Here is a 27822-nt window from a genome sequence, read left to right as displayed (position 1 = left end):
GAGCCGGAGGCAGATTAACCAACTGAGCCACCAAGGCCCCCCCCACGTATTAAAGTCTGGCCACAGTGGCAACTTTATATTGTTTTTCATTTGGTCACAAAGGGTGGCTGACCCTGAGTCCCTCTCCAGTAAGATTCTAAACTCAGGCAAGATTTTAAAGGGTATTTTGGGTCCCCGTTAGGACTATTTGACACCCACAGAATGGATGGTGGTTGGGGGACTTTGGGTGCACAGCTGGCTCTGAGGAGACCTCTTGGCTTTGGACGTTTCTGATAATGGTCACTGAGTGCTCTGCTGTACCACGGTCCTTGCTGTCGCTACGGGCCCTGCATGTGCCTGCCAGGGGGGATGGAGACTGCGTGTCTGAGCTCCTGTCCCGACTCTGCCCTGCACTAGCTCTGTGACCCAGGCCAGTCTCCCCACTTCTCCTGGAATCTGATTGTTCCTCTGGAGAGTAGGGGCAATCAAAGACCAAGCCTTCCAGGGATTCTGCACAAAGAATTAGATGAGAGAACACAGAAAGCTCTCGGCACAGGACGTACAATGAGCACTCGCTGGTAGCACTGTTATTAATTTAATTTTGTAAGAATTAAGAGAGTGGAAAGCTTGCAGGCAAACAGCTATAATCGAACTCGCTCGTGCATCTCCTCCCCGAGGTAAACATGCCAGGGCAGGGGGGCGGGGGGGTCGCCCAGAAACATTTTAGAAGCGGACGGACCAGGTTTCTGAGTTGTAGGAGAGGGGAGGTTCAGAAAGGCAGAAGGAGAAGCCCCTCTCCCCGCTCACGGGTCTTTCTGAGGCTTCGCCAGGCTGAGGCAAGCCCGCTTGGAGAAGGTCTGCAGGCTTCACAGGATAATGATTGCCCGAAAAGCCCTGCGGGGAGCTGAACCGGAGGGAACAGGCAGGGCCTGGCTGAAAGGCAGGGTGTGCTCCACTGGCTGAGAGGAGGGGTCCCCCAGCTCCGCCAGGAGCCCTGCCCTTTCCCGCCCTCCAACAGGTCCCGTGGGACTGGGCTCAGCGGGTCAGTGAGGTCCCATCCTTTGCGGGACTCCGGGTCGCATCAGGGCCCCCTGCTCCCCCCGCCCTCCCTGTGTTGATGCTTTAAGGGAGGCGCTCAGTGCCCACTTGGGAAGCCAGCGCTGTGCCAGGAAACGGAGGGAAACGAAGGTGCAGAGCGAGTGGGGCTGCGGGCAAGGCCGGCCTGACCCTTCTAGGCCGGAGTCCCGGCACGGCTGTCTTCTTCCTCCCCTTGGTCCTCTCCTTCCATCTCCTCATCTGCCTCCAGATGCCGATGGGTCTGCAGAAACAGTGCAGAATCGCTGTGGGGGCGGGGGCAGGCCTCCCCTGCCCCCTGGGAAGTTAATCCCCCGAGGCCAAAACAGCTGCTGGGTGCTCAGGAGACTGCTACCAGCTCCGTGGCCTCGAGGGCCTAGTGGGTGCTCCAAGCTGGCGGGTGCAGAGGGCGGGCAAGGTCTAGGGCACCTGACAGACTCGGGTACAAGTCCTATGTCTGTTGCTGTGCTTCCTGGGTGACCTCGGGAAGTCTCTTTGGTCCCCTCACCTGTAAAATGGACATGATTCCTCGCAGGGCTGTGACCCGGAATAGAAACAACAGGAGTAAGGACCCCGCATCTCTTTCTCAGCCCTGACCCCAGCATTTCTGGCCAACCACAGAAAACTTAAGAGAAAGGCAGGCCGAAGTGGGGTTGTCCTGCGCCCCGCACTCCCTGCGGAGGCCCAGCTTCTCCAAGAGGGGATGTTCGAGCAGCGGGATGAGCCCCATTCGGGACCCCCAGCACCAAGCCCGCTGTCTGCCGGGTACATTGCTCCGTGGAGGGTGGCCACTGTCAGCGCTGCCTGCTGGAGGGCGGGATGGGCCGGAATCTGGGACTCCAGTCCCACCTCTGCAGTAAGCGGCGGGAGGGCTGTGCCCCACCATGCCACACAGACTGTGAGGATAAGGCCCCTCGTAGCCAAATGCTTCCAGATGCAAAAGGAATGACAGACATCAGAGCCGGGCCCAGTCCCAGCACAGGGAGACAGAGCGGGAAGAGCTTGTGACATGGGACCGGTTTGTCCTCTCTAAGCATTTAGCTGTCTTCCGCCACCTGCCCGCTCCGTCGACACCCAGGAGCCCACCACCCATCTCTCGAAAGCGGGGCAGTCCACCTGGAGACTTAAGACTTCTCAGGAGGAAGAGTGTCACTCCCCCCATTTCCCAGATGGACAAGTTAAGGTCCACTTGCTGAGGCCACTTGCCTGAGGTCACCCAAGAGGTCAGCCAGTAGGAGGAACCCAGGCCTGGGGCTCCCCCCCAAGCCCCTCCCACCCAGTGCCCCTGCTTGGGGCCCTACAGGCTTTGGCTTCTTCTTGATGGCTTCCACCTCCTTCTTCTTCAGCTCCGTGAAGATGATGTCGAAGAATTCCTCCTCGGCCTTGGTGACCAGTTCCTCCAGGTTGAGGGTGGTCTCCTCCTCTCTCTGGTCATCGTCCTTGCCCTCCGCCTTGCCCTTCTCCTTCAGCCGCATCTCCCGGTGCCTGGCCTCCAGAATCTTCTCCCGCCGGGTCTCCCGCTCAAATATCTGGGGCACATAGGGACAGGGAGGCCCGCGGGAGGAGGGCAGCAGCCGGCGGCCAGCTCTCAGCATGGGGTCAAGCTGAGTTCTCTTTGCTCAGTGCAGTCCCAAAGGGGTCTGTTCTCAGCACTAAGGGCAAGGGAGGAGGGCTGGACATTGAGGTCGGGAGGCAGGAGCAGAGCTGCCAAGTCGCCCAGTTCCAAGGGGTTTCCAGAACAAAGATGGCAGCGTGAAGAACACCCTTACAGCTGTGCACTGTGGGGCCCTGGGCCCAAGGAAGCACCTGCCCCGGGGGCGGGCCCACGGTTCCAGCAGAGCCTGGGGGCTGGCCCCAGGCCTGAGCACCAAGCCTCCAGTTCCCCGGTGTGCCCATGGTGCTGGGGAGATGCCGCCGGGGTCCCTCAGGGGGCGTGGGGGGTGTAGTGACAGATCTCAGCCTCCCAACCCCTTTCCCCAGGATCCCCGCCTTCCCTGTGTCTTCTCTAAGGGCATCTCTGACCCTTTGACAGGGTCTGTTGCAAAGAGATGTCATCTGTGAAGCCAGACAAACTGACCTATCAAACCATTTTGACAGCGACAAGCCCAGAGGGGTGAGGTCATTCACCCCGGGCTGATGTACGGGCAGGTCACGGTGAGTTCAGACATCCTGACCCCACTTACCTGCTCATGTGGGGGACACCACGCCGCCTCCCCAAAGGTCCATGCATTTCCCGGGAGGTGGGGGGGGGGGCTGATGTTTGACTCTGGCTAGCCTGCTCTGCCGCGGGCTGGGTCTGTGCAGGATACTTACGGAAGAAGCTATGTTCTTCTCATTCCTCTGCAGAGTGCACAGCCCACTGGAGACCTCCAGCAGCGTGGTGGTCCCTAGCTGAGAACCACAGGCGATAAAGCACCCATTGTCCTGCACCCGGAGGCAGAATAGGGCCTCGTCACACACCTGTTGGAAGGTCCCAGCAGACCCGGTTGGGGAGGAGAGATTCATTGACGGTCTGGCCCCCCCGGGGATGGGGGGGGGCTTCACCAAGCTCTGTATTCAAACACCTTTGGTGACTCCCCTGACTCGCAAAATGAAGGTCACGCTCTGAGATGGGTTGTCAGAACCCTTTGCCCCCTTCGCTCACTGTCCACCCCACCCCCCACCCTCCACCCCTTCCGTCCAGCCCCACGGCCATCCTGCCGTGTCCCAAACCCCGTGCCCTTCCATGGTCTAAGCCAGCAGGGCTCGGCTCCAGCTATGCAAATATAACATCAGCTTGGGTTGGAAGGGTCTCCTGCCAGGAGCTCATGCCCGGGCTGCCTGAGGCGTACGTCTGACGGGAGACCAGGCCTTCTACTTCTCTCTTCTTTCTAAATTTCCCCCAGGTGATTCTGCTGAGCCACCAGATCCCAAAGGCCTCCATGCATGGGGAGTGGGATATACATGACCTTCAGGCTGAGGGCAGGGTCACAATGCTTGAACACAAAGTCCCAGATGTCCAGGGTCCCATCCATTTTGGTAGTGAAGAAGACCGCCGGCCTCACTGGGCTCCAGGCACCGTCGGTGAGGTAAGACATGTGGTACCTGGGGGGACCCGGGGGTGTCACTGGTCAAGGACTACTGTGGTTGGGGGGCACAGAGAGGTGCTGAGCAATGGCTCTGCTCATCCAGGCTCCCTGGACTCCAGGGACTCATTGCTGGGCAGGAAGTTCTTTCTTCTGTCTGACGTCTAGCCATGCCAACCTGCTCACCAGCAGTTCACAGTCTGCATTTTAAAGGTTACGGTCCTGGGGGGCCTGGGGCGCTCAGCTGGTTAAGCATCTGATTCTTGATTCAGCTCAGGTCATGATCTCAGGGTCCTGGTGTCAAACCCCACGTTGGACTCTGTGTTTAGCAGGGAGTCTGCTTGTCTCCTCTCCCTCAACCCCTCCCATGATTGCATGCTCTTTCTCTTTCCAATCAATCAATTAATCAATCAATCTTGAAAAAAAGGCTCCAGTCCTGCCAAGGGGCTGGCCACTGGTATTTCCCCACTGGAACAGGTGCATGCCACTGGATCTAGGCCCAGTCTTCCAGCCATGGGACTCACAGAAAGGAGTCAGAGGAAGAGTGTGTGCAGAGAAGTTCCTAATATTGACATAGGACGAGTGCTATACTTCCTACTTGGTGGGATTTAGACTTTCCAAGATTTCTGCTATGAGGAAGAAATACAAAATGTCAACTCAAAATGAGTTAAAGACTTAAACACAAGACCCAAATCCATAAAATTCCTGCAAGGAAACATGGGAAAATCTCCTTGATATTGGCTTTGGCAGCCATTTCTTGGATATAAATCCAGAAGCACAAGCAACAAGAGCAAAAATAGACAAGTGGGATACATTGATGTAAAAAGCTTCTATACAACTAAGTTGAAAAATGAAAAAATAACTTAGGAATGGGAGAAAACATTTGCAAATCACGTATGTGATAAAGGGTTAATATCCAAAATATATAAGGAACTCATACCAAAAAATTTCATAGGGAGTAACTCGATTAAAAAATGGGCAATAGGCTTGAACAGGTACTTCTCCAAAGAAGACATCGAGATGACCAATAGGTTCATGAAAAGGTGCTTGCCCACCATCACTCGTCATCAGGGAAGCACAAATCAAAAGCACAACGAGATTAAAAAAAAAAAGAAAAACCAAACCACACACATGAGGAGATAGCTCCCCATGCCTGTTTGAATGGCCGTCATCAAAAAGACAAGAAACAGTGTTGGCGAGGACGCAGAGAAAAGTGTATCTTCGTGCACGGTTGGTGGGAATGCAAACTGATGCAACCACGGTGGAAAACAGCACAGAGGGGCCTCAAAAAATTAAAAATAGCACTAGCCAACAATCCAGCACCCCCACTTCTGGGTATTTATCCAAAGAAATTAAAATCAGCATCTCAAAGAGATACCCACACCCTCATGTTCATTGCACCATTATTCACAACAGTCAAGAGATGGAAACCACCTAAGTGTCCATCAGATGGTAGATGAATAAAGGAAATGTGGTCTATAGATTCAATGGGATGTTATTCAGCCCGAAAAAAGGAGATCCTGCCATTTGCAGCAATGTGGAAGGACCCGGAGAACGTTATCCTAAGAGAGATGAGCCAGACCAGAAAGACAAATACTTTATGATCTCACTTCTATGTGGAATCGTGAAAGTCAAACTCACGCAGCAAGAGAGTAGAGCTCTGGTTGCCAGGGACTGGGGGTGTGGGGGGAGGAGGAAAACAGGAAGGTGATGGTCAAAGGGTACAAACTTTCATTTATGTGGGATACATAAGTCCTGGAGATCTAGTGTGATCTAGTAGTGCCTCTAGCTAACCACACTGTAGCAACTAGTAACGTTTGCTAACAGGGTAGAACCCATGTTAACTGTTCTTACCATCCCCCCCCCCATAAGAATAATTATAATAAAGGGGGCAGGAGAGAGGTGATGGGTATGGTTATGGCTCTGATGGTGGTCACGGTTGCACTTGTGTAACTTATCCCGATTCATGGAGCCTGTGTGCATTCAGCACAACCTTTTCCATGTCGATGACACCTCCATAAAATGGTTGAATATATATGTATATATATATTCAACAATTATATATGTTTTATATACATATTTATTATATGTATATAAAAATATATATATATATATATATATGATGAAAAAGTCAGAACCTGGGTAGGTGGTGTTGAGCTCTAACTCCCCATGGGACCTGGAACAAAGTGTTACCCTCTGCACCCTCTGGAGAATAGAGAGATTGGCCCAGACTTCTGCTCCAAAAGCAGAGGTAGCCAGAATCATAAAGCCCCTGAGGAAATCCTTCTCATGCCCATTCCTTGGTCAAATGCAAGATCCCATAAAACAGCCTTGGAGTCCAGAGTTAATAATAATAATAATAACAACTCCTCCCAGGAGATCCTGATGCCCCCAGATTTGGGAATCCCTGGAAGAGAAGATGCCCATCCAGGTCCACAGTGGCACCAACACTGCAGGACCTGTGACCATATGAGCTGGAAGGGAACCCCAGATCCACACACGTGAAGGTTGAGAAAGCACATGTTCCCCCACCTCAGGCCTCTGCTCTGGTCTCTTGGCTCTGCCTGCATTGTAACATCCCCAGGGATGTGGCTCTCCCCGGCTCCTCCAGGGCCAGTGGGACCATGCTGGGGGGCTCAGTCTCCGGCATCCCCTTGGCCTTTCCTCTGGGCAGACTGGGCGATTCCACAAGCGTCTCTGATCCAACGCCAGAGCTCATAGCTCTGTCCCGCTCTGCTCCTATGTGCCCACCCTCCCAGGAGAGGAAACCCACGAAGCTGTCCTGCTGAGGGGTCCGGATTCTTAATCCAAGTTTCCTAGATTCAAATCCCACCTCTGCTCCTCACCAGCTGAGGGACCAGGAACAAGTGGCTCTACTTCCTCATGCCTTTGTCCCCTGACACAGACCACGAGGGATAAGAGGAGCTGTGCTACCTACTTGTGGGATTGTCTTGAGGTCCTGAAAATGAACCCAAGGCTGTTATTCTTGCCAGCCCAGGCTGCTGGAACCACATTCCTCCATAAAGTGGCCGGATTAGGCCGCTCCCAGCACAAGCTCTGGTGTGTGTGGAGGGGCGGTCTCTCCATGTTATGGGTGGGCATACGGAGGCTCGGGGCACTCCTGGGCTGGCCCCCTCTGTCCCCTCCCACCCTCCCTCTTACTTGGTCCACATGATGGATGACTCCCGGCTGTCCTCTGACCAGATGCGGGCGGTCCAGTCACCGACGGTCAGGAAGTTCTTCGGGTAGAATGGGTTTCTCTGGAGGGCATAGATGGGGCCGTGGTGGCCTGAGAAGGTGCACACAATCTTCTCGGCTGATGTCTTGGCCTTGCGGTTGCAGGAGATGACAATGCCCTGCTCGGTGCCCACCATGAACTTGGTTGGCTGTGGGGGGGTGGGGGTGACACAGGAGCAGAAGGCGCCATGAAATGTCATCTCGGGGCTTCGTTGTCATGGCGAGCAGCCTCCTGGGATCTGGGCGGAGGGGGCTGAAGGTGCTGGGAGGGCCTTTGGTTTAAGCCTCTGCTCAGGCTGTTCCGCAGCCCCTGCTAAGGAGCTGTCCCTCCCACTTCCCAGCTTCATCAGACCCCCACCACCGTGAGACCTCGCGTCAGGGCGCCCCATCTTAATGAAGCTCTCTCGACTCTTCTGGTCCCGGGAAGACTCATCAGCAGTCACGTGATGAGCACCTCTTCACGGAGCACCATTGTGTCCATGAGGCATTTTGCTATACAGAATCTAGAAAGCCCCCTCACCCAGGCTCCAGCCGCTCCCTGCAGAACTGGGCAGAACTGTTCCTGGCACCTTTATTCACAGAGGCGAAGAGGTCAAAGCAACTCAAGTGTCCCAACCCCAGTGACCCTGGATGGATGCACGGGGTGTACTCTGTACACAGTGGAAGATTGTTTGGCTTTAAAAAGGAAGTTAGTTCATGGCTTTACACAGGAAAAACAGGGGGCGCCTGGGTGGCTCAGTAGGTTAGGTGTCCAACTCTTGATTTAGGCTCAGGTCATGATCTCAGGGTCAGGAGGTCGATCGATTTCTGCATGGGCCTCCATGCTGAGTGGGAAATCTGCTTGAGATTCTCTTTCTCCCTCTCCCTTAGCTCTTTCCTCCACTCGTGTGCACGTGCACTTTCTTTCTCCTCTCAGATGAATAAATAAATAAATATCTTAATAATACATTATATGTTAATAAAAAAATACAATAAAAAATATCTTAAAATAAAAAAGAAAAGAAACAACTGGACTCCAGTGAAAGTGAAGAGACACAGCTTGAAAGGCCCAGAAGCATGAGTAATGAAGGAAACCTCAAGACTCCTGCAAGCCAGTCACGGGGAGAAGTGCCCGGATCCGGAAACCGCAGGGGAGTCACGGGGAAAAGTGCCCGGATCCTATGGGCCGCCATGCCACCAGCTTCAGACTTCTTGGTGGGTTTGGCCTGGCGAGCCTGGGCCTGGAGTCAGAGCCCTGGGTTTGAGCCCGGGTGGCTCCATGTTCTAGAGCGCGTGACTTCCCCACTAAGACTCATCTGTTTATCTGGAAAGCAGGGATAATAACGTTACCTCACAAGACCGTCGTGTGTGAGGACGCAAGCTCATCACGCAAGACAGTTACTAACGTCCGGCACACGCCTGTGCTCAGCTGCAAGCCTGGGAGCGCTGGAGACTAGTGGTGGCACGGTCACCACATCCAGCACTTACTCTAGACACCCCTGGTTTCAGGACAGAAGGCTTTTCTGCGTCCTCTCTGCTGTGACCACCATGCCCAGCGGTGGGGGTCTGTTAACGTGTCTTCTACCTCATCTCACCAGCTGGTTCCCCAGCCTTGGGTGAGCACGCCCAGGGCAGGGGTGAGGCCAGAGCACCTCCACGCCCCAAGGGCCTGGGAATGATGTCACATGACCCGAGAGCAAACAAGGGATAATCCCCAGCGGAAGCCAGGCCTGGGCTTCAGCAAGACATAAACTAGGAACCAGCCCAAGGCAGAGAGTCATCTGGGAAAGTTGTTTTTCTTGCTTTGGCGGTGGTGGTGGGGGGGGGAGGGGGGTGTCTTCGTTTGCTGCTTCCAGAAGCTTCTATCCTCTGACACATTCACATTACTGCTCAGTTTCAGTATTTCTTTACCATCCCTTCCCGTCGCTAGTACTGGAATCATGCCTGTGCTCTGGTTTTCCAAGGAGACTTCTCTGGCCTCATTTGCTTCCCCAATATCTCTTCCTTCCCTTCAGAAAGTGAAGCGACCCACACGAGGCAGGGCCAGAGCGTGGCCTCTCCTTGTTGGTCCTGGGCAGGGCTCTTCCCACAGAGTGAGGCCTTTCTGGAATCCTGTCCTCTGCAAAAGCTTGCCTTCTGCTCAGCGAGGGCCACTAGGCAGTGACTTTTTATGTGAACGAGAGGGCTTGGCGTCTTTCCGCAAGAAGCTCTGCTGCCCCCTGCTGGAGATTCCTTGAAAAGACCACGTAGGTCCAGGATGACCACCGGAGGGAGGGACGGCCCTCCATGGAGCGGCAAAGAGCGCAGGGTAGGTAGTCCTGGCCTGCCCCGCCCTTGGCTCTGGCTGCCCCAGCGATGGAAAGCCGGGGAAGGAAGAGCTGGGACACTCACCAAAGTGGACTCGAACTCCAGGGAGATGGCCCCCAAGGCGTTCTCCAACCTCTCCTTTCTGGTAATGTCCAGGATTACCACCTCGGTGGGTTCGCTCATCTTTCGGATATCCCACCACATGACCTGATGGGAGGACAGGGCAACTGTGAGACCAGAGGCGCCTCGATTCTCCTGGCTTTTGCCTTCCCTACCCCCCCCCCCACCCCCTGCCACTTTCCCAGGGTCCATCCCTGGGACCAAAGGGGTGAGTGTTAAGGGGTGCCCAGCAACCTGCAGGACAAACATGCTTTGGAGAACCACCACTCCGGCCCATGGTCTTAAGCTTGGCTCACGATCAGGGTCACAGGCAAGCTTCGTAAAATCTAGAAACTGGGGCTTCACTCCAGACCTTACTGCATCAAAATCACCAAATGTGGGTTCTGGGATCTGAACTCTTAAAGTCTCCCCACAATATGGCAATACATAGCGGTGTTGTAAATGCCCACATGTTTTGATCCAGAAATCCTACTGTATGCTATAGGTGTGCCTTCACACGTGTGCAAAGACCTATATACAAGCACACTCTTTGTTACATTATTCTTAGAATGACAACATATTGAAATCCATTTAAATAAATTATGGCATAGCCATGCAGTTCTTTTTTTTTTTTTTTTAAGTTGGCTCCATGCCCAGTGTGGAGCCCCACACAGGGCTCAAACTCATGACCCTGAGATCAAGACCTAAGCTGAGATCAAGAGTCAGACACTTAACCGACTGAGCCACCCAGGCACCCCCCTAATGGAGTTCTTAATGGGCACGGGGCAGTGTTTTATGAAGTATAAAACCATCTTCAAGATAGACTAAATGAAAAATATCAAGTGCAGGTATTTACCTACGTCTAAGGTGTGCAGGAAGAAAGTGAAGAAGACGGATGTATTTGCTCCTGTATACAGAGACCACCCCTGAAGGCAGCCATAAGAAGCTGAGGCGAGTGGGTGCCTATGGGAAGGGGGGCTGGGAGGCTTGTGGGAAGATGTGGGAGGAAGGTGTTTCCCTCTCTGCCCTTTTGTACCTTTTGGATTTTGTCCCATGCGCATGCATTACTTACTCTTTAATTTTAAAATAAAATGCAAAAGGAAACATTCCCCCTGGGATTTTGAAGGGGAACCAGGGAAGTGTCATTGCTCCCCACAACCCTGCCCCCCACAGTGGCCGGCCAGTACCTGCCCATCTGTGGATGCCGAGAAGAACTCAGTTCCTGTCTTTGATTGCAGCCAGATGGAGCCATACACAGGATCTCGATGGCTGAACTCAATGGTGGACAGCTCCGCCACCAAGCTGCCCTTACGGGTGTCCCAACAGGCTGGAGGGGGGTGCGGAATGAGGGGAAGGTGAGCAGAAGCCCAAACTCCCTTTCCGGCTACAGGGAGAGGTGATGGAGGAATGCTGCTTCTCTTGGTTTGGCAGGAATGTGGTTTTTCAGAATCGGGGCTTGGTCCCAACCTGCCTGAGTTTCTTACCGACCCTTGAAGTTCACACACGATCTCTATGGGAAGACTCCCATAGTGTGAAGTGCAAGCTTCACTCATTTCTGTTGAGCCCCTACTATGTGTTGAGCACCACACTAGACCCTCGGGAAGCCTCTGGGATAAGATGGTTCCTGTTCCTGAGAGGCAGGAAGGGGGATGGTGCAAGCACAGCTCATGCTGGGATCAGTCTGGTGAGGGACACATGGGGGTGGTCAGGGCAAGCTTCCTGGAAAGAGTGAGAAGGACGACGGACTGAGGAGGAGCCTAGGGTGAGACAATATATACAGCCAGAGAGAAGAGTGTCTCCACCCCCAGAGAAAGGCTCCTGAAAGTAAGAACATTGAGGCAAATCTCTCCTGCTGCATACACTCCTTCCCTTTTATCTTCCACACCTTGGCTGCCCCTGCTGGGAGTTGGGAATGCAACTCACAGAACCATTACTCACACCCATTACTGGGGCTTCACCTCTGCTGCTTTACTTTTGAAACTTATCTAGTTTCTGTCTTGACAGATTGTGTTCTCATTTTACCATGAGTGTGCAGCAAGGACCCACTCTATTACCCGGAGCTATTTCTAGGAAATCAACAAAAACACGATCCATGTTTTGATTTATGGAATTGAACTCCAGGGCATTTGCCCCTGGAGCGGCCTGGCCCAGATATGGGCTTTTTTAGATAAGCTTGCTTGGTCTGGGCAGAGCAGTGCTCAAGGGTAGGTCCCCCTGCAGCACCTCCCACAGGCAGCAGAGCCCCCAAACCCCAGGCTGTTCTGAGCTGGTGGGATGAGCCCTGAAAGCGGTTATGAATAATGAGCGAGGCAAGGCTCCTGAATAAATCATGCACAGTGGCTCCGTTTGTTTTCTAGAGCCCTGGCATCAGGTAATTTGGCAGGAGACTTGTGGGATCCCATGACTGATCCTGGGGAGGAAGCAGCAGGCCTGAGGGGGCAGGAGTCAGAGGCCTCAGAAGAGTGTCTAAGAAGTTTCCCTGCCATCCAGCTCCCACTCTGGGAGGAAGAAGGGAAAGGAAGAGAACATGTGAAGGTAGGAGGGTAGGGAGCACTTTTTAGGGCCAAGGTCAAGTCAGGCCTGGGATGCAGCCACAGAGGCTGAGGGCCAGAGGCTGCTGTCTGGGGGCCAGAGATGGAGGGCAGGCAGGCAGGCGGGACCCATGTGGGAAGCATCCTTCCAAGCTCCCCAGGGATCCAAAAACCAGTTTTCTGGGTGTTCCATCAGCAAAATCAGCAGCCTAAGGACCTCTGAAAATCTCTTCCTCCATAAAAGCAATGAGAAAACTGGCAGAAATTATAGGTCAACTTTTTCAGAACAAATTAGCCGAAAGTTTGCAGCCATCCAGAGAGTGTTCAGAAGAAAGCTGAATGTTAGTAAGGACAGTGAGTTTTGGGGCAATTTAACTTGCCCAAGTTAAGACCCCAACTCTCCAAGTCCCACGGAGCAGCCTCAAAAAAATAAAAAGAACATTCCACCTCCCTGGTAAAAATCTGCAGCTGGGCAGCCACAAGAGGGGTAATGCAGCCAGAGCTCATTCAGAGTCTCCCATCCCAAGAACCGCGACTACCTGACCTGCCTGGGGGTTCTCCTGCAAGTTATCTGTATTCGGCTTGACTTGGAGCTTGATGAGTGGAAAAAATGTCTTATTATGGAGGCAGCTATTGAAAACGGTGATAATTACAGGCAACTGAGTAACTTTGCAGCTTCCTGAAGGTGGGCCAACAGGAAACTAATCACAAAGCTTAAAAGGTAAGCATGGAGAACAAGATGTCCAGAGGGGCTTTGAAAAGCTCCAGCATATTCTTGGAGATCTGGAAGGCCACCTGCCTGGGCAGGGCTGCATGCATGCCCAGAGCTGAGCATATGCTCAGGGAAGAACAAGGGAGGTCCTGATGTGGGGCCCAATCCCATGACCCTGAGATCATGACCTGAATTGGAATCAAGAGTCAGACGCTTAACTGACTGAGCCACCCAGGCACGCCAACAGATAGGAATTCTTTTTAAAAGGAAGAACAAAATAGAAATTCTGTGGAGTTGAAAAATATGTTCACTGAAATGACAATTCAGTGGAGGGGCTCAGCAACATACGTGAGCTGGCAGAAGACCCCCCGCCCTGAGCTGGAGGGAGGTCGTTTGCGATGACCCATCTGAGAAACAGAAAGAAAGAGGAACGGATCTACCAAAACTGATTCGAGAAGACCTAGAAAGTGTGGAGCAATCCAGAACAAATGAAGAAGATGCATCAGAGGGGCGCGTGGGTGGCTCAGTCAGCCGAGCCTCTGACTCTTGATTTCGCCTCAGGTCATGATCTCAGGGATGTGAGATGAGGCCCCGCATCAAGTTCCACGCTCAGTGCAGAGTCTGCTTGGGATTCTCTCTCCCTCTCGCTCTGCCCCTACCCCAGCTTGTACTCTCTAATCCAACCATCAATGAATGAATTAATTAAGAAAGAGATTGCATTAGCAATGAAAAGGTTTTTTATTTTATTTTATTTATTTATTTGACAGAGATCACAAGTAGGTGGAGAGGCAGGCAGAGAGAGAGAGAGAGGAGGAAGCAGGCTCCCCGCTGAGCAGAGAGTCCGATGCGGGGCTCGATCCCAGGACCCTGGGATCATGACCTGAGCCGAAGGCACAGGTTTTAACTCACTAAGCCACCTGGGCGCCTCTTCGTTAGCAATTTTTAACTTCCCATAAGGAAGGACCAGATGCCCTCATTGGTGAATTCTACTGAACATTTAAATAATTCGTACCAAATGTTCCTGATCATCAAAGGAGGAGGGAACGTGTCACCACTCATTGTGCATGGCGGGAATCACTCACACCCAATCCCATACAGGTGTCTCTGCCTGCCTTTCCTGAGATGGAGCTCCTCACAGGTCTCATTATCCCTCTGCCCCCTAGCTACTCTATCCCAGCTAGGGCAGGTGGGTGGTGAATGCTCCTTGTCTTTATACTTGACCTATAATTTTCTTAAAACTTTTTATTCTGAATTGGTTTCAAACCTCCTTTTGGAGTTTTGAATAATCGTAATTAAAATAATAATTAAAATCGGAGTTTTAATAGTCGTAAAACTATTACGACTGGAGACCCAGCTGAGCTATCAGCAAACCCCAGCTCGCCCGGATGTCTGGAGCCCATCCGCTGTGGGAAGTCCCCACCTCCCTTTGCGCCCTGAGGGAGGTCCAGCAGGCGTGTGGGCCCTGGTGGACAGCGGCGGGGGCTGAGCCCCTCCTTACCAAGCTGCCCGTTGTAGCAGCCTCCCAGAAGCACGTGGGAATCTTTGGGGTTGTACTCCAAGGTGACAAGAGGAGAAGATGGCTTTAGGACAATTTCAGGCCTGTTGGGGTTTTCTATAAAACAAACACACAAGAAATGGTCCCATCGGGGACCATGGTCTAGAAAACGAAGGACAGGGTCAAAGAGTTTAACCCTTCTAGAAGTGAGAGGTGGCGAGGGACAGCCTGGAAACCCCGCCCCCCCCCGCCCCCGTCTTCCTCCAGGTTGCAACCTCTAGGCCCTGGTGACCAGAATCTGGAACTCTTGACCCTAAGGGCTCTTCTGGTGGTTTTCTCTTTGGTAATCAGTAGTGTGGTGTGTGTGTGTGTGTGTGTGTGTGTGTGTGTGTGTGTCCATTTTGTGGGTTTGGTAGGAAACCAGGTTTGACCACAAGGTTTTTACATAAAAACAATTCTCCCTGACTTCTCCAAACCAGTTTCTTTGTCTGTATAAGGGGATTAATGGTGGAGTCCAGCCCCCAGGGTGACTGTAAGCCTTTGTTGGGTTGTTCCAAGAGCTTTGTGTGCTCGGTTCTGAGCTTGACGCCTACACGTACTCATAGCGGCTAACGTTTATTTTCACACTGGTGACAGTGAAAGGACGTCCGACCATGCATAGCCCCCCAACACCGGCTCCCAGCCAAGCTCACGCTCTTAGAGAGAGACAACGGGTCTGTGCTTCCAAGTGGACACACTGTTCCTCCTGGCCATAGGTGAAGGACAGATGCCAGGAAAGGTGGCACAGAAGGGAGTCTGTCTGAATTGGGATTTGCTGGGGTCTGGTCTTGAATGCCCTGATCAAGGATCTGGAAGTGAAGGGAGTTTCCTGCTTCTGCTATGGCTCTGGTTTGGCTGCGTCTGAACCCAGATAGGGAAGGGATAGGTGGCTTCCTGGGGTCCTTGTTCCCTTCCTATGAGGGACCAGCCCCGTGAGAGTCCCGGGTCTGCAGTTTCTATCTTCCACTCCTGTGCTTTTCTGACCTCTCCCCTGCCCCCACCTCCACCAGCTTTCCTGGCCACCTGGACTCCTCCGCTTCTCACCCAGGTCCCAGATGTATGATTCATGGCTCATGCCCTCAGGCGCCCGCTGAAAATTCAAGCAAGAATATGCCACTGCCAACTTCTTGTTGCCATCGGGGTGCCAGGAGAGGTGTGTGGCTGACCGCTTGATCTCTTGGGGGTCCCTTTACAGGAGAGGAAAAGGAAGAATGGAGGTTGAAGCCTTCCCACACCTCTTTACCTCTTATTACTCAATTACTTCTTTTTGAAAAAAAAAATTTTTTTTTGGAAAGAGAGAGCATGAGAGCAGGGGACAGGAGAGAGGGAGAGAATCCCAAGCAGTGTCCATGCCCAGTGCCAAGCCCAACACGGGGCTTGATCTCACAACCCCAAGATCATGACCTGAGCCAAAACAAGAGTCAGATGCTCAACCAACTGAGCCACCCAGATGCTCCACAGAGAAATTTATTTTAAGAACAAAGTTTATAGGACTCTCTTAATCAAAAATCCACCCTCGCCAGCCATAAACAGAAGACAATGATAAATACTAAACCCATGAAAATAAAAAATACTAAATTCTAGTCTGATATTTTCATTTGCTGAAAGTTTTGAACCTGATCAAGGATCCAGAAGTGAAGGGAGTTTTCTGCTTCTGATCTGGCTCTGGTTTCCCATCACTACTGAAATAAAAAGGGAAGCAGAATCCAGCAATCCTTGGTATTTGCCCAAAAGAGGTACAAAGTTTTGTCCACAAAAAACATTGCACATGAATGTTTTCATCAGCTTTGCTCATAATCGCCCTGACTTGGAACCAACCAAGGTGAAGCTTGAAGGATGTCCAACCAAGACATCCTTCAGCAGGTGAATGGATAAATAAGCCGGGGACTATCTAGACAAGGGAATATTAATCAGCATGAAAAAGAAATGAGCTATTGAGCCATGGAAAGACAGGGTGGAAATGCAAAGCACATCACTAAGCGAAGGAAACCTGTCTGTGAAAGGCCACAAAACTGTATGATTCCAGCTATGTGACATTCTGGAACACACAGAGACAGTAAAGAGGTCAAGTGTTGGCCAAAGTTTTGGGGGTAGGGAGGGATGGATAGGTGGAACCCAGGGCTTTGAGGGCAGTAAAACCACTCTGTATGATACATTTGTCAAGACCTATGGAGGGTACAGCACAAGGAGTGAACCCTAAGGCAAACGGTGGATTTGGGGGTATTACAGGCTGACTGTTGTGCCCCCCAGATTCATAGGTTGAAACCTCTCCGGTGTGATGGTATTGGGGAGTGGCTGTGGGAGGTAATTCAGTCCTGAGCCATTCAGAATGGGATTAGCCCCTGATAAAGGGAGTCCGGAGAGCTCCCTCACCCCTTCCGCCATGTGAGTTCTCAGTGAGAACATGGCCGCCTGTGAACCAGGAAGTGGGTCTTCACCTGGCGCAGAGCCTGTCCACCCTGATCTGGGATTTCCGGCCTCAGAACTGTGAGAAAGTAGCTTCTATTGTTTGTAAGCCTCCCAGGTTATGGTGCTGTATCAGAACAGTGGTTCATGATGGTGACAAAGGCCCCACTCTGGGCCGGGGTGTTGATGGCAGGGAGGCTGTGGGGGTGCAGGGAGCAGGGGGCATGTGGGAACTCTCTGTGCTTTCTAATCAGTTTTGCTGTGGACCTGAAACTGCTCTGAAAAATAAAATCTTAATTAAAAAAAAAGGGGGGGGGCAGGAAGCAGAATGAGTAAGAAGTAGAAAAGGTCCCAACTGAGACTTTGTCCTTGAAGAAATCAGAAGGAACAAAGGAACATGGAAAGCCACGTGACTTTCTCACTCCCTGATTCCTCCACTTCCCTCCTCCCTAGGAGCACTGTTAGAGTGAGAGGAGTGCAGGCTGGGATCCAGAAGACCAGAGCCCCATCCTTGGTTGGGTCGCCCACCCACCGTGCATCCTGGGCACCATCCCCTCCCTGGGGTCCGTCCCCTCATCTGGCAAACGTAGAGGTTGGGATGGGATGATGTCTAACCCATCATCCTGCTAAGGTGTCCCTATGGAAGGTCAGACCCCAGGAAGCTGGGACAGCCCCCGCCCCGCCCTGGACCCTCTCCTCGCAGCCCTTGGTCCACTTCACACATCACGACTCTGTCCTGGATCACAAAAGTGTCCTTCCTAGTTGAGCTGGGACAGGGTCTAGTAATTCCCAGGACCTTCAGAGGGTCCCGGTTGCACAATGAATCCCTCAGAATTGGCATTTGAGGCTGGCCACTTCCAAAATCACAGGGGTGTGTGTGTATTTTTTTTTTTTAACAAAAAATAGTGCTACCCTACATATTGTTCTGTACCTTGTTTTCTCTGGTTTGGCTTCACAAAGTAAATCTTGTCATGGAAGGGGCTGCCTCCTTCATTCTGATGGCTGCATGGTATTCCACTGTGTAGGTCTACCAGAATTGCTAGAAGCAGTCTGCTACCGATGGATTTAGTTTGGTTCTGGTCTTTGGCTATAGCCCATGCCCCGCTTCAGTGAATGTCCACACACACAGTGATTCCACACACACGTATCTATAGGACAAAGTCCTGTTGTCAAACTGCTATCCTTGGGGGTTATTACCAGGTGCACTCCCGTGAGTGTGGGATGAGGGTCTTGTTTGCTCACAGTGCTGCTGCATCACGAATGTCCTGTATTTTGAGCTCATTCGGCCCTGCCTGAGTCAACTAGACTTGCACTCAGCTTTGCAAATTCCCTTAGTCTTTCCCTTGAGTCTGTCTTCGTTTTCCATCAACCAGACCTTACCCCCAAGGTAAGGACCCGTCGGCTGCTGCGTGTTCTATGGCTCTGCTTCTTACCATGTCGGAGCACAGATGGCATTGTACCCACAGCATGGAGTGATAGGCAAGGAGTGACCTTTGGAAACACCCACCCGTAGGGGTGACAGAGATCAGCCAGACATCTGCCTAGCTGGAGAGGTACCTGAAAACATTGATGGTTTTAGCTGAAGGGGCCTCCTCTGTCACCTCCATTTCATCCTCGTCATCAAAATACTCCTGGTAGATGTCAATGGCATTATTCTGCTTGATGCAGTGCTCCATGATCTGAGGAGGACACGTCGGGAGTTCTTAGCAGGAAAGGGAGGTCCCTGCAGCCCAACCAGGACTGGGATGGAGTCTGGGAGGGACAAGACATACCCAGTGGTTTTTCCTATTCTTCCTGCCCATCCATACCTTCTCCATGGGGCCACCATCACCTCCAAGGGGGTGAAAATTGGTTTTGGGGGGTAAAATAATATTACTTTCTATGTAGAATGCACAGATATACATAGAGTACATAAACAATGTACGTATGGTATTAAAACTTCAGGGGGAGGCAATTAGGAAAAAAATGTCTAAAAAGGCTCATTGGGGACAACAATGAAAAAAAAAAAAAAAGGTGAAGAAACACTGCTCCAGGCAAACAGAATTGGTAATCGCTTCATAGACAACACCCATGTTCTGGTTCTGCAACCCAGAAGGCCCTCACCATTTTCCCAGATGCCCAGCAAGGAAAAGCCTAGCTCAAGGGCTTCCTCTTTCAGGAAGCCTTCCCTGATCCCTTCAGCAGGAAGTCGAATCTCCTGCCTTACGGAGCAAAATAGCAAGTCATCCCTCATCTTACAGCATGTCCTCTACCTTACAGGGCGCTATCTCTGTATTTGTCATTGACCTCTAGGGGATTATAAACTCTTTGGGGCAGGATGTATGGAAATTTTTGCGATTTTTTTTTTTTTTTTGCAGTTCATTCTTGCCATCTCTGCTGGCCTGGCAGAGGCTAGAAGCTCAATCCACATGTGCTGAATGAATGAATGATCCCTATTGGCAGGTGGCTGCTGGGTGGGGTTCTTTGGGGTCCTCTTTGCTCAAGGGGAGCTCTTGTCACACTCCTCCTACAGTCTGTCCAGCCCTCACACCCTCCCGCCTTCCCCTTTGGTTTGCTGTTGTGGATGGGTCTGCCTGATCCCAGATAGAAGGTTCTTGAAGGTAGTCCGTGCTCTTGCCCTGAGTAACCACAGGAGCTGAGCACAGCGCCAGGCACGCCCAGCCGGGGTGGAGGCTGGAGCTGCAGGAAGCCTCACCGAACCCAGCTGCATGATGGTGTTGATGTAGTTCTCATCCTTCTCCACCTTCTTCCGGAACCGGATCGTCTGCTCCAGCTCCAGGGGGTTCACATCCTTGGGCCAGCCCCCCTCAACGTGGTTAATCCCCCGGGTCTCCATCTCAAACCGCTCCGTGTTGGCCTGAACAGAGAGGCACGGGTGAGAGCATGCTTGCCCCAGGTGTTAACACGAGGCCATGACCGCATCCCAGGCCCCCCGTCCCCTGGAGACGATCCCCTGGCCAAAGTCGCAATATGGTCTGGTTCCAGCAAGGAACTTTCTGGTCCTCAGATGGTCACAGGTGGCGACGGAAGTGCTGCCCTACAGAGCTAGCAGCTTTGTGATGCCGCTGCCATGGGTAATCCAGTTCTGACTTGATCTAAACCCTAACGGACCAGAGGGGCCCACCATTTGTTCTGTGAGATCCCAGAGGAAAAGAAGTGAGTGAGCCTGCTGCGCCTTACCTTGTACTATGTCACGGGCACCGAAAGATGGAAATGATGGAGAGGGAGGGATTGCTCTGCATCTTCTCTGTGGCGGGGAGTACAGTAGGGACAGTCATAGTTTACCCCTTAAACTTGCCACTTTGCCTCCTTTCTGTCCCCACCCCCATTTAAAATTGTGGTTAAATACATATAAAATTTATCACTTTAGCCGTTTAAAAATGTACAGTTCTGTGGCATTAAGGAACTTCTCGATGTTGTGCCACCATCACTGGCATCTAGTTCCAGAACTTTCTCATCAACCCAAATGGAGACCCCAAACCCGGGAAGCTGCCACTCTCCTTCTTTCCTTTCTGGGCCAGGGCTCACAAAAGCAACTAGTCTTCATGGGGGTGGAGACCCGAAGGCCATCCTGTCTATTTGGCTACTCCGAGGACAATGCCCCCGGTCCCCATGATAGCAGTGAGCCCCGGGAGAGCAAGGAACTCAGTGCATTTGGGCCGGGAGGAACTGGAGCTGCCCATGAATTGTGTTTGGCCAAATCAAGTGTGATATTCCCTGGGTTGATCTGGGACATGACCAAGTGGCTTCTCTCCCTCAAACTCGTTTTCTCTCAGCAGCGCCTAACACAATCGAGGTGTCTCACCCTCCCCTTAGACAGGCAGGGGGCTCGAACTGCACCATGGCCCTCCACTCTCCTATCATGGGGGCCCTTCTGACTAGAACTTTCCATAGCACCCTTTCCCGTTCATAAGCGGAGCACGTGCCTGGAGATCCAAATCCCCACTCCCTAGGTTGACCTCTCCCAGGTGTGCCACATGCCCCAGACAACTCTAACAAGGGTCCCAGGGGTGAGGCCAGAGCCCACAGGAGAGACAGCATCCTGAGTCACTTTCACCTGGCCTGGGGAAGGGCTGGTGCGGGGTCTTTTCCTGCCCCGGACACTGTGGTGGGTCACAGGGTCCTTCTGTCCTCACCCTTCCAGCACCCGCCCTGGGCCACTCTCACTGGCTCCTAGTCACCGGGATGGAGCCACGCCGTCCCACCCTGGCCAGCCACACCTCCACTGGCCCAGGCCCTGGGGCTGGGTCCCACCTCGTGCTCTGACATGCTGGTGGAGCACTGGACGCCCACGTCCACCGGGTTCCGCTCCACAAACTGTTCGGCCAGCTCGGGGTTGGGTGGGATGTCGATGTTCAGCTCGGCCTGGCGGTCGGAGAAGTTGCATTGCTTCCCGAACTCGCTTCGCTTCTTGACGTACACGTACACGATCTCCATGGTCCTGGCGGCTGTGGGGTGGGGGTGGGGGGCAGAGGGCGGTGTGCGGTAAGGGACCCCACCTGGCTGCTTCCCCTCATCAGGGTTAGTTCCAGATTCCCAGTCTGATTGAGAGGAGGGGTCCTAGGGGATTTGTTGAGAAGCCACATCTGCATTTAAAGAAAACCATCTATCGAGTAATGACTACGTACTTTATATCTGGTTCTGTTCTTGCATTTGCCCTGAGGTGGACAATAGCATCCCCATCTGACTTGGCGGAATCTCATACTTGGAGACACTGAGTGTCCTGCCTGGGACCATATGGCTCATAAGGGGTCCAGCCGCTCTGCCTGACGCCACAGCCCTTACTTACCCAACAGTACTGTTTACTGAACTAATACAGTTATTGGGAGGCAGGAAGAAATATTAAGGCGATCATGTTGGACTAAATTCCTTGCCACATGCTGGACATGTCTAAAAAGCCCACGAATCTGAGAGCCCCAGGCCTCTCTGGAAACGCCCACCCAACCAGCTGATTGTCCACAACTGCCTTCCTAGAGTTCTAAGCTGGGCTGGACACTGACTTTAAGTTCCGGTCCTGCTACTCTTCCCAGCTGCTTGACTGTGGCTGGGCCACTCAGTCACTCCCACACCTGACGGCTCTCAGGCTGCTCGGCCACGGGAACGCAAGGATCAGACACACAGAAAGGTTTCCTCACAAATGCTAACTGGGAGTTGTAGAAATGCAGTGAGCAGTTCCCACAGATGGCTCTTCTCTTCACTGACCCCTGTTACACCAGGACACTCTGTGGGGTCTGAGAGCTTGGTGACTTCCATGGCTGGCCAGCTAATGAGGTCTGTCTACAAGACTGTACTATGGAGGTGAGCAGAGTCGCCCTTTGCTGGACACTCCTAACTCTCAGAAAGTGGGTCTTTGATGGCAAATTCCCCAGGACTCAGACTGTGGGTCCATGAGGCTCATGGGCCTGCCCAGAACCCTTGGATGAGTGGGTGGGAGCTGTGGGGAGGACGTCTGGACAGGAGCCTTGCCGTGCTTGAATTTACAACCAAAGGTCTTTGGTGACCCAGAGTTTAGGTTCTTGCCTGTGAACAGATGTTGCTACCTTTGAACTGGAAGGGGACCTGGTGGGAACATACTTGGAGGACATGGGTCCTGCTTTAAGTAAAACCCACAGACAAATGTCCAAACTTAGGAAACAGATGAAAAATGCAATAGAGATGATAGAGTGCCTCATTTTACCAAGCAATGTTGTGCTGGAGTTTTTGCCCAAGAATGCCCTCTGGGGCACCCAACTTGAGTCTATTAAAAAAAAAAGAAATCTAGGGTGTCTGGGTGGCTCAGTCATTTGGGCATCTGCCTTTGGCTCAGGTCAAGATCTCAGGGTCCTGGGATAGAGCATCGGGCTCCCTGCTCAGCGGAGAGTCTGCTTCTCCCTCTCCTCCTCCCCCTGCTTGTGCTGTTTCTCTCTGTCAAATAAATAAATAAAAATCTCCAAAAAAATCTTAAAAAAAAAAAAAAGGAAATCTAATTACATAGACTTTTCTAGGAATTCATAGGTTTTGTGAATGCCAGACTTAATGCCTTGTATTTGTTCCTATAGTTTCCATTCTCTCACTAACTCATTCAGCAAACATTTACTTAAAACTGAAAAATCAAGAAGGCGTGGTACTGGTGTAAGGATGGACATGACATCCTTGGACATCCATGGATACTCCGTCAATGGAATGGCATTGGGAGTTCAGAAATAAACCTTTATATTTATGACCAACTGATTTTTGGAAGAGGTACTAAGGCAGATCAATGGAGAAATGATGGTCTCTTCAACAAAGGGTGCTGGGCCCGCTGGGCGTTCATGTGGGTCAGAATGACCATGGCCCCCTACCTCACACCCTACACACAAATTAACGCAAAATGCATCACGGACGTTAATGTAAGAACTAAGACTATAAAACTAAGCGGGACGAATACCGAAGGAAATCTTCGTGACCCTGATAGGGCAGATTCCTTAGATATGGCACCAGAAGCATGGCCCATAAGAGTAAAAGCAATAGTAAGTTGGACTTCATTCGAATTAAACACTCTGCACCTCAAAAGATAACATTAGAGCACCTGGGTGGCTCTGTTGGTTAAGCGTCTGACTCTTGTTTTGGCCCAGATCATGATATTTGGGTGATGAGATTAAGTCCTGTGTTGGGCTGCACACTGGGTGTGGAGACCCTGTAAAATTCTGTCTCTGCCCCTCCCACCCCCAGCTCACAAACACTTATGGGCAATCTTTCTCTTAAAAACAAAACAAAACCCAAACAAAACAAAACAAAACAAAACAAAAGGGTGCCTGGGTGGCTCAGTCGTTTAGCGTTTAGCGACGGCCTTCTGCTCAGGTCATGATCCCCCAGTCCTGGGATCAAGGCCCATACCCGGCTCCCTGCTCAGTGGAAAGCCTGCCTCTCCCTCTCCCATCCCCCTTGCTTGTGTTCCCTCTCTCGCTGTCTCTCTGTCAAATAAATAAATAAAATCTTAAAAGAAAAAAGTTAACTATCTTAAAAAAAAAAGAAAACAAAAACAAAAAACCAAGAAAACAAATGAACAACAACAACAAAAACTCATAACATTAAGAAAATGAAAAGACAAGCCACAGACTTGGAGAAAATATCTGCAAATCGTGTCTGATAAAAGACTTCCATCCAGAATATACAGACACCTGCGGGTCCCCGGTGTTGTGAAGAGCAGTTTGCAGGTTCTCTCACTGCATGCCTCCCAGAGCCCCCCACATACAGTTCTCATTCTGCGTATGAAGAAACCAATGCCCAGAGACCTCAAACGCCTTGTTCAAGGTCACAGTTCTTAAGCTGAGGCAGCGCCAGTGCCCAGGGCCATCTGGATCTAAAGCGGTGATTCTTAACCTTGGCTCTAGGTTTAGAAACTCCTGGAAGGCTTTATAAAATCACAAGGCCTAGGTTAAACTGCGGATGAATGAAATCGGGGTCTCTCCACAGGATTTTCCAAACTCCCCAGGTAATCCCAGTGCGCAGCCCAAGGTGAGAACCACCGATTTACAGTGATGGTTCTTAATCTCTCAGCTGGCCTGTCTCAAACCTGGGATGTTCCTTTGCAAAATGGGAGACACCCAGGCCCCCTCTTGCAAATGCTGACCCTGTGCCTGGGATAGGACCTGGCAATTTGTGTTTTTCACAATCCCCCCCAGATTGAATATTACGATCAGACACTTGTCTCATCTGCCTCCCCTCCCCTCCCAGTCTGCAGGGAACCAGACCACTGGGTCCTGGCTGCTGGCCCCTGGGATACAGGGCCAAGAACTGTGGGATAGCCCAGAAGCACGTGCCTGGGGTGGCCTTGGCCTTGGAGCAGCTGAGGCAGGGGCAAGGGTTGAGGGTGGGAGGGTTAATTTCCAGGTCCCTTTGCATCCACATACATTGTTCCTTGAAGACCGCGCCACCCAACCCACTCCCAGCCCGGGAACAGCTGGACCGGAGACCGACTGGCAGAGAACAGAATTTGTCGCTCTTTCTCGCGGTTTGGAAACTCTCCTATACCAAGAGACGTAGAAGCGACGGCTTGGACAGCAGAGTGTAGGAGCAGAAGCACGACTTGCAGGAGGTGACCCTAATGGGTGCGTTCTACATGGGCGAGCGTTGAGGGGCCACGGGGCTGCTTCGGGGTCCCCAGAGTCACGGGCTGCCTGGTGCTCCCTCTGCGAAAAGACGGTTGCTGAAAAAGCCAGCTCTTTGGAGATACAAGGAGGCTTACGAGCGGGAGGAAACTCCAGAGGCACAAAAATAACCTCTTTTGCACAGATCATATTTTAAACAGCTTTGCTTTCCTTCTTGGTGCCTCCCAAGGCCAAGCCAGGAGCGAGAACAGAGGCATTGTTTTCTATCTGGAGGCAGACAGAAGGGACATTTAAAGCCTGGCCCGGTGACGGGAAGACAGCTCATTCAGGGATCCAGAGCAGGCTCTTTCTCACAAGCTGGCGGGGCCTGAAGATGAATAGCAGGGTCAGCACGGGGGTCTCAGGAGGTCTCTCCCGCTTGGTGGGACAAGGGCCCATGGTTGGGCGTCCCCAGGCGGTGCTGTCTGTCTGCAAAGCGGGCTTCCGAGGGGGGCGGGGACAGCCCTGCTGCCAGTTTGGGGCCGTTGGGGGAGGGGGCCCCCACCCGTGGGAACCTAGAGACCCAGGGATAGGCAGGACCCCGCGGGGAGTCTCAAACACAAGAACACACAGGGCTGGCGAACAGCAAAGCGACAACTGTCTCCCACGTCCCAGGGCTGTCGGATTGGAACCTTCACCAATGATTAAAAACTCCTCTTGTGCGATGATAATGAGCAAAGTGATTCCTGGAAAGAACCTCCCTGACTTAAGAGAAAGTGGGCTTTGGGCGCCTGGGTGGCTCAGTTGTTAAGTTTCTGCCTTTGGCTCAGGTCGTGACCCCAGGATCCTGGGATCGAGCCCTGCATCAGGCTTCCTGCTTGGTGGGAAGCTTGCGTCTCCCTCTCCCACTCCCTCTGCTTGTGTTCCCTTTCTCGCTGTCTCTCTGTCAAATAAATAAAATCTTAAAAAAAAAAAATAAGAGAAAGTGGGTTTTCTAAGCTTGGGTTGGGGCTGAGAGAGGGGTGGCAGTTTTCGAGCTTAGTAGGGAGAGAGGAGGGGGCTGCTTTCCCTCCGTGCTGGACCCCACCTAACATAAACACAAAAGCATTTTCCTCTTCCTCGTCCCTAGGGCAGCCCCCAGTTTTTGTGCCAGGGACTGACGGCCTCTCTGGCACCTGGCCTGGCAGAGGAATGCAGGTGGGGCGCTTCCTTCCCTCTTTCTTTCTTTCTTTTTTTCTTTTTAAAAGATTTTTATTTATTTATTTGATAGAGACCACAAGTAGACAGAGAGGCAGGCAGAGAGAGGAGGAAGCAGGCTCCCCACTGAGTAGAGAGCCCGACCTGGGGCTCGATCCCAGGACCCTGAGATCATGACCTGAGCTGAAGGCAGAGGCTCTAACCCACTGAGCCACCCAGGTGCCCCTCCTTCCCTCTTTCTTATGTCCTTGTGCACCTTCTAGAATGTGGGGTCCTCAGGGACTCACTTGTCTTCAAATGAGGCAGATCTCCCTAGGAATCCAACCCGCCCCCTACCATGGGATCCCACAAGCACAACACGAGGCACACTAGGGTCAACCCGAGCTGAGCTTCAAGCACATGGAGGATAGGGACAGGCAGAGGTGGGAGAAGGTCCCCAGGACTGAAGCGTGCTGCTTTGAGGTTCACCAGCTCTCCCCCCTACAACGCTGTCTCCTTGAGGACAGACTGCGGAGTTTCCCCTCACCCCTGTCCCCATCTCCCGGTGCAGGAAGGAGCCCAGCACTCCCTCTGTCCCATGCTGAGTACTAGCCCTGTCCCCCAGGGCTCTCCCCTAGAACTCTCTCCCTCTTCCATTTCTGATCAGAAAAACAAAGCACAGCTATGCAAAGATGTGACAGGGGGAAGCACACAGGGTCTGAAAGCCAAGAACACACTTCTGTGATTCCAGAGATTGAGATCAACTTTGAACGTGTTGCCGGAAGGTGAAAGTAAACGTGTGACCTTGAGCATGGTATCTCAGTGGGCGTAGGAATGTCCCCCTCGGGTTAGGGAGTAAATAAAACCATGCGACCTAGTCCGTGATCAATAATTATGGATTCCCTCCCCGCCCCCCTTTATCAGAAAGCCCACCTTCCCCCGCTCCAGCCCAGATTGCACAAGCCAGCCAGCCAGCTGTGAACCCTTTAGAGACCTCCTGTCCCTCCAGGAGACTGGGGGTCAGGAGCAGACTAACTGGGAGTTCGGGGTGTAGGAGTCTAGGTGATCAGAACCTGCAGGGTCCTGTGACTCGAGAGAGTGCTGAGGGCAGCCAGAGGGATGGAGTGGGGACACTTGACACCCACCTCCCGGGAGGAGTTGTCCCCAAAGGCTGCCCCCACGAGGAGCTTCTTGGGGCTCCCCGTTTCAGTCTCCTCCCCTCTCCAGCCCCGCGCCCTTACCGTAGGTCCTCTCCTGTCGCCTCCAGGCCACAAGGGAAACACCGGAACCGCAGCGCCGGCCCCAGCGCTTCTCAAACGGCTCAGCCCCGCGGAGTTTACCTGTTGCCTAGCAACCCTGGCTGGGCCGGGACGCGGGGCGGGGCGGAGGGCGAGCACGTGACCGCCCATCCCGCAGCTTCTTGCGGAGGTCTCCAGAGTCAGGAGGAAAAGGAACCAAGTGAGGCAAACGCCGATGGTAGTAAACGTTTGTGGGATCTCTGCCAAGGTGCTTGTCCAAATCTCCAAAAATGCATTGGGCGAGAGCCTGAGAACATGCACATTACTGTAGTCAGCGCTGCGAAATCCTGCGCCCTGAGGGGTGATGCCAGGCTCTGCTATTATTTGTCTGTGATCTGGCAGGTTGTCTTACTGCCCCTTCCTTCGGGTTCCTTGTC

At 52.4% G+C, this 27822-nt stretch overlaps 1 protein-coding gene across 1 annotated transcript; it reads right to left on the bottom strand.

Moving 5' to 3' along the window:
- On the bottom strand, positions 1-27482 carry DNAI2 (dynein axonemal intermediate chain 2). The gene is made up of 13 exons (XM_032319526.1): positions 27389-27482; positions 21178-21371; positions 19619-19780; positions 18481-18602; positions 15562-15704; positions 14482-14595; positions 10928-11067; positions 9726-9848; positions 7281-7504; positions 4002-4137; positions 3367-3513; positions 2355-2582; positions 1-1297 (listed from the first exon to the last, which is right to left on the bottom strand). Exons 2-13 carry the CDS (start codon positions 21358-21360, stop codon positions 1211-1213), a joined length of 1809 nt encoding a protein of 602 aa, XP_032175417.1. The 5' UTR covers positions 21361-21371; positions 27389-27482; the 3' UTR covers positions 1-1210.
- Between the last annotated feature and the right edge of the window lie 340 nt (positions 27483-27822).

The sequence above is a fragment of the Mustela erminea genome, chromosome 18, assembly GCF_009829155.1.
Source record: "Mustela erminea isolate mMusErm1 chromosome 18, mMusErm1.Pri, whole genome shotgun sequence".
NCBI lineage: Eukaryota > Metazoa > Chordata > Mammalia > Carnivora > Mustelidae > Mustela > Mustela erminea.
The sequence above is the reverse complement of the archived record's forward strand: the minus strand, read 5'-3'. Positions and strand labels throughout refer to the sequence as shown.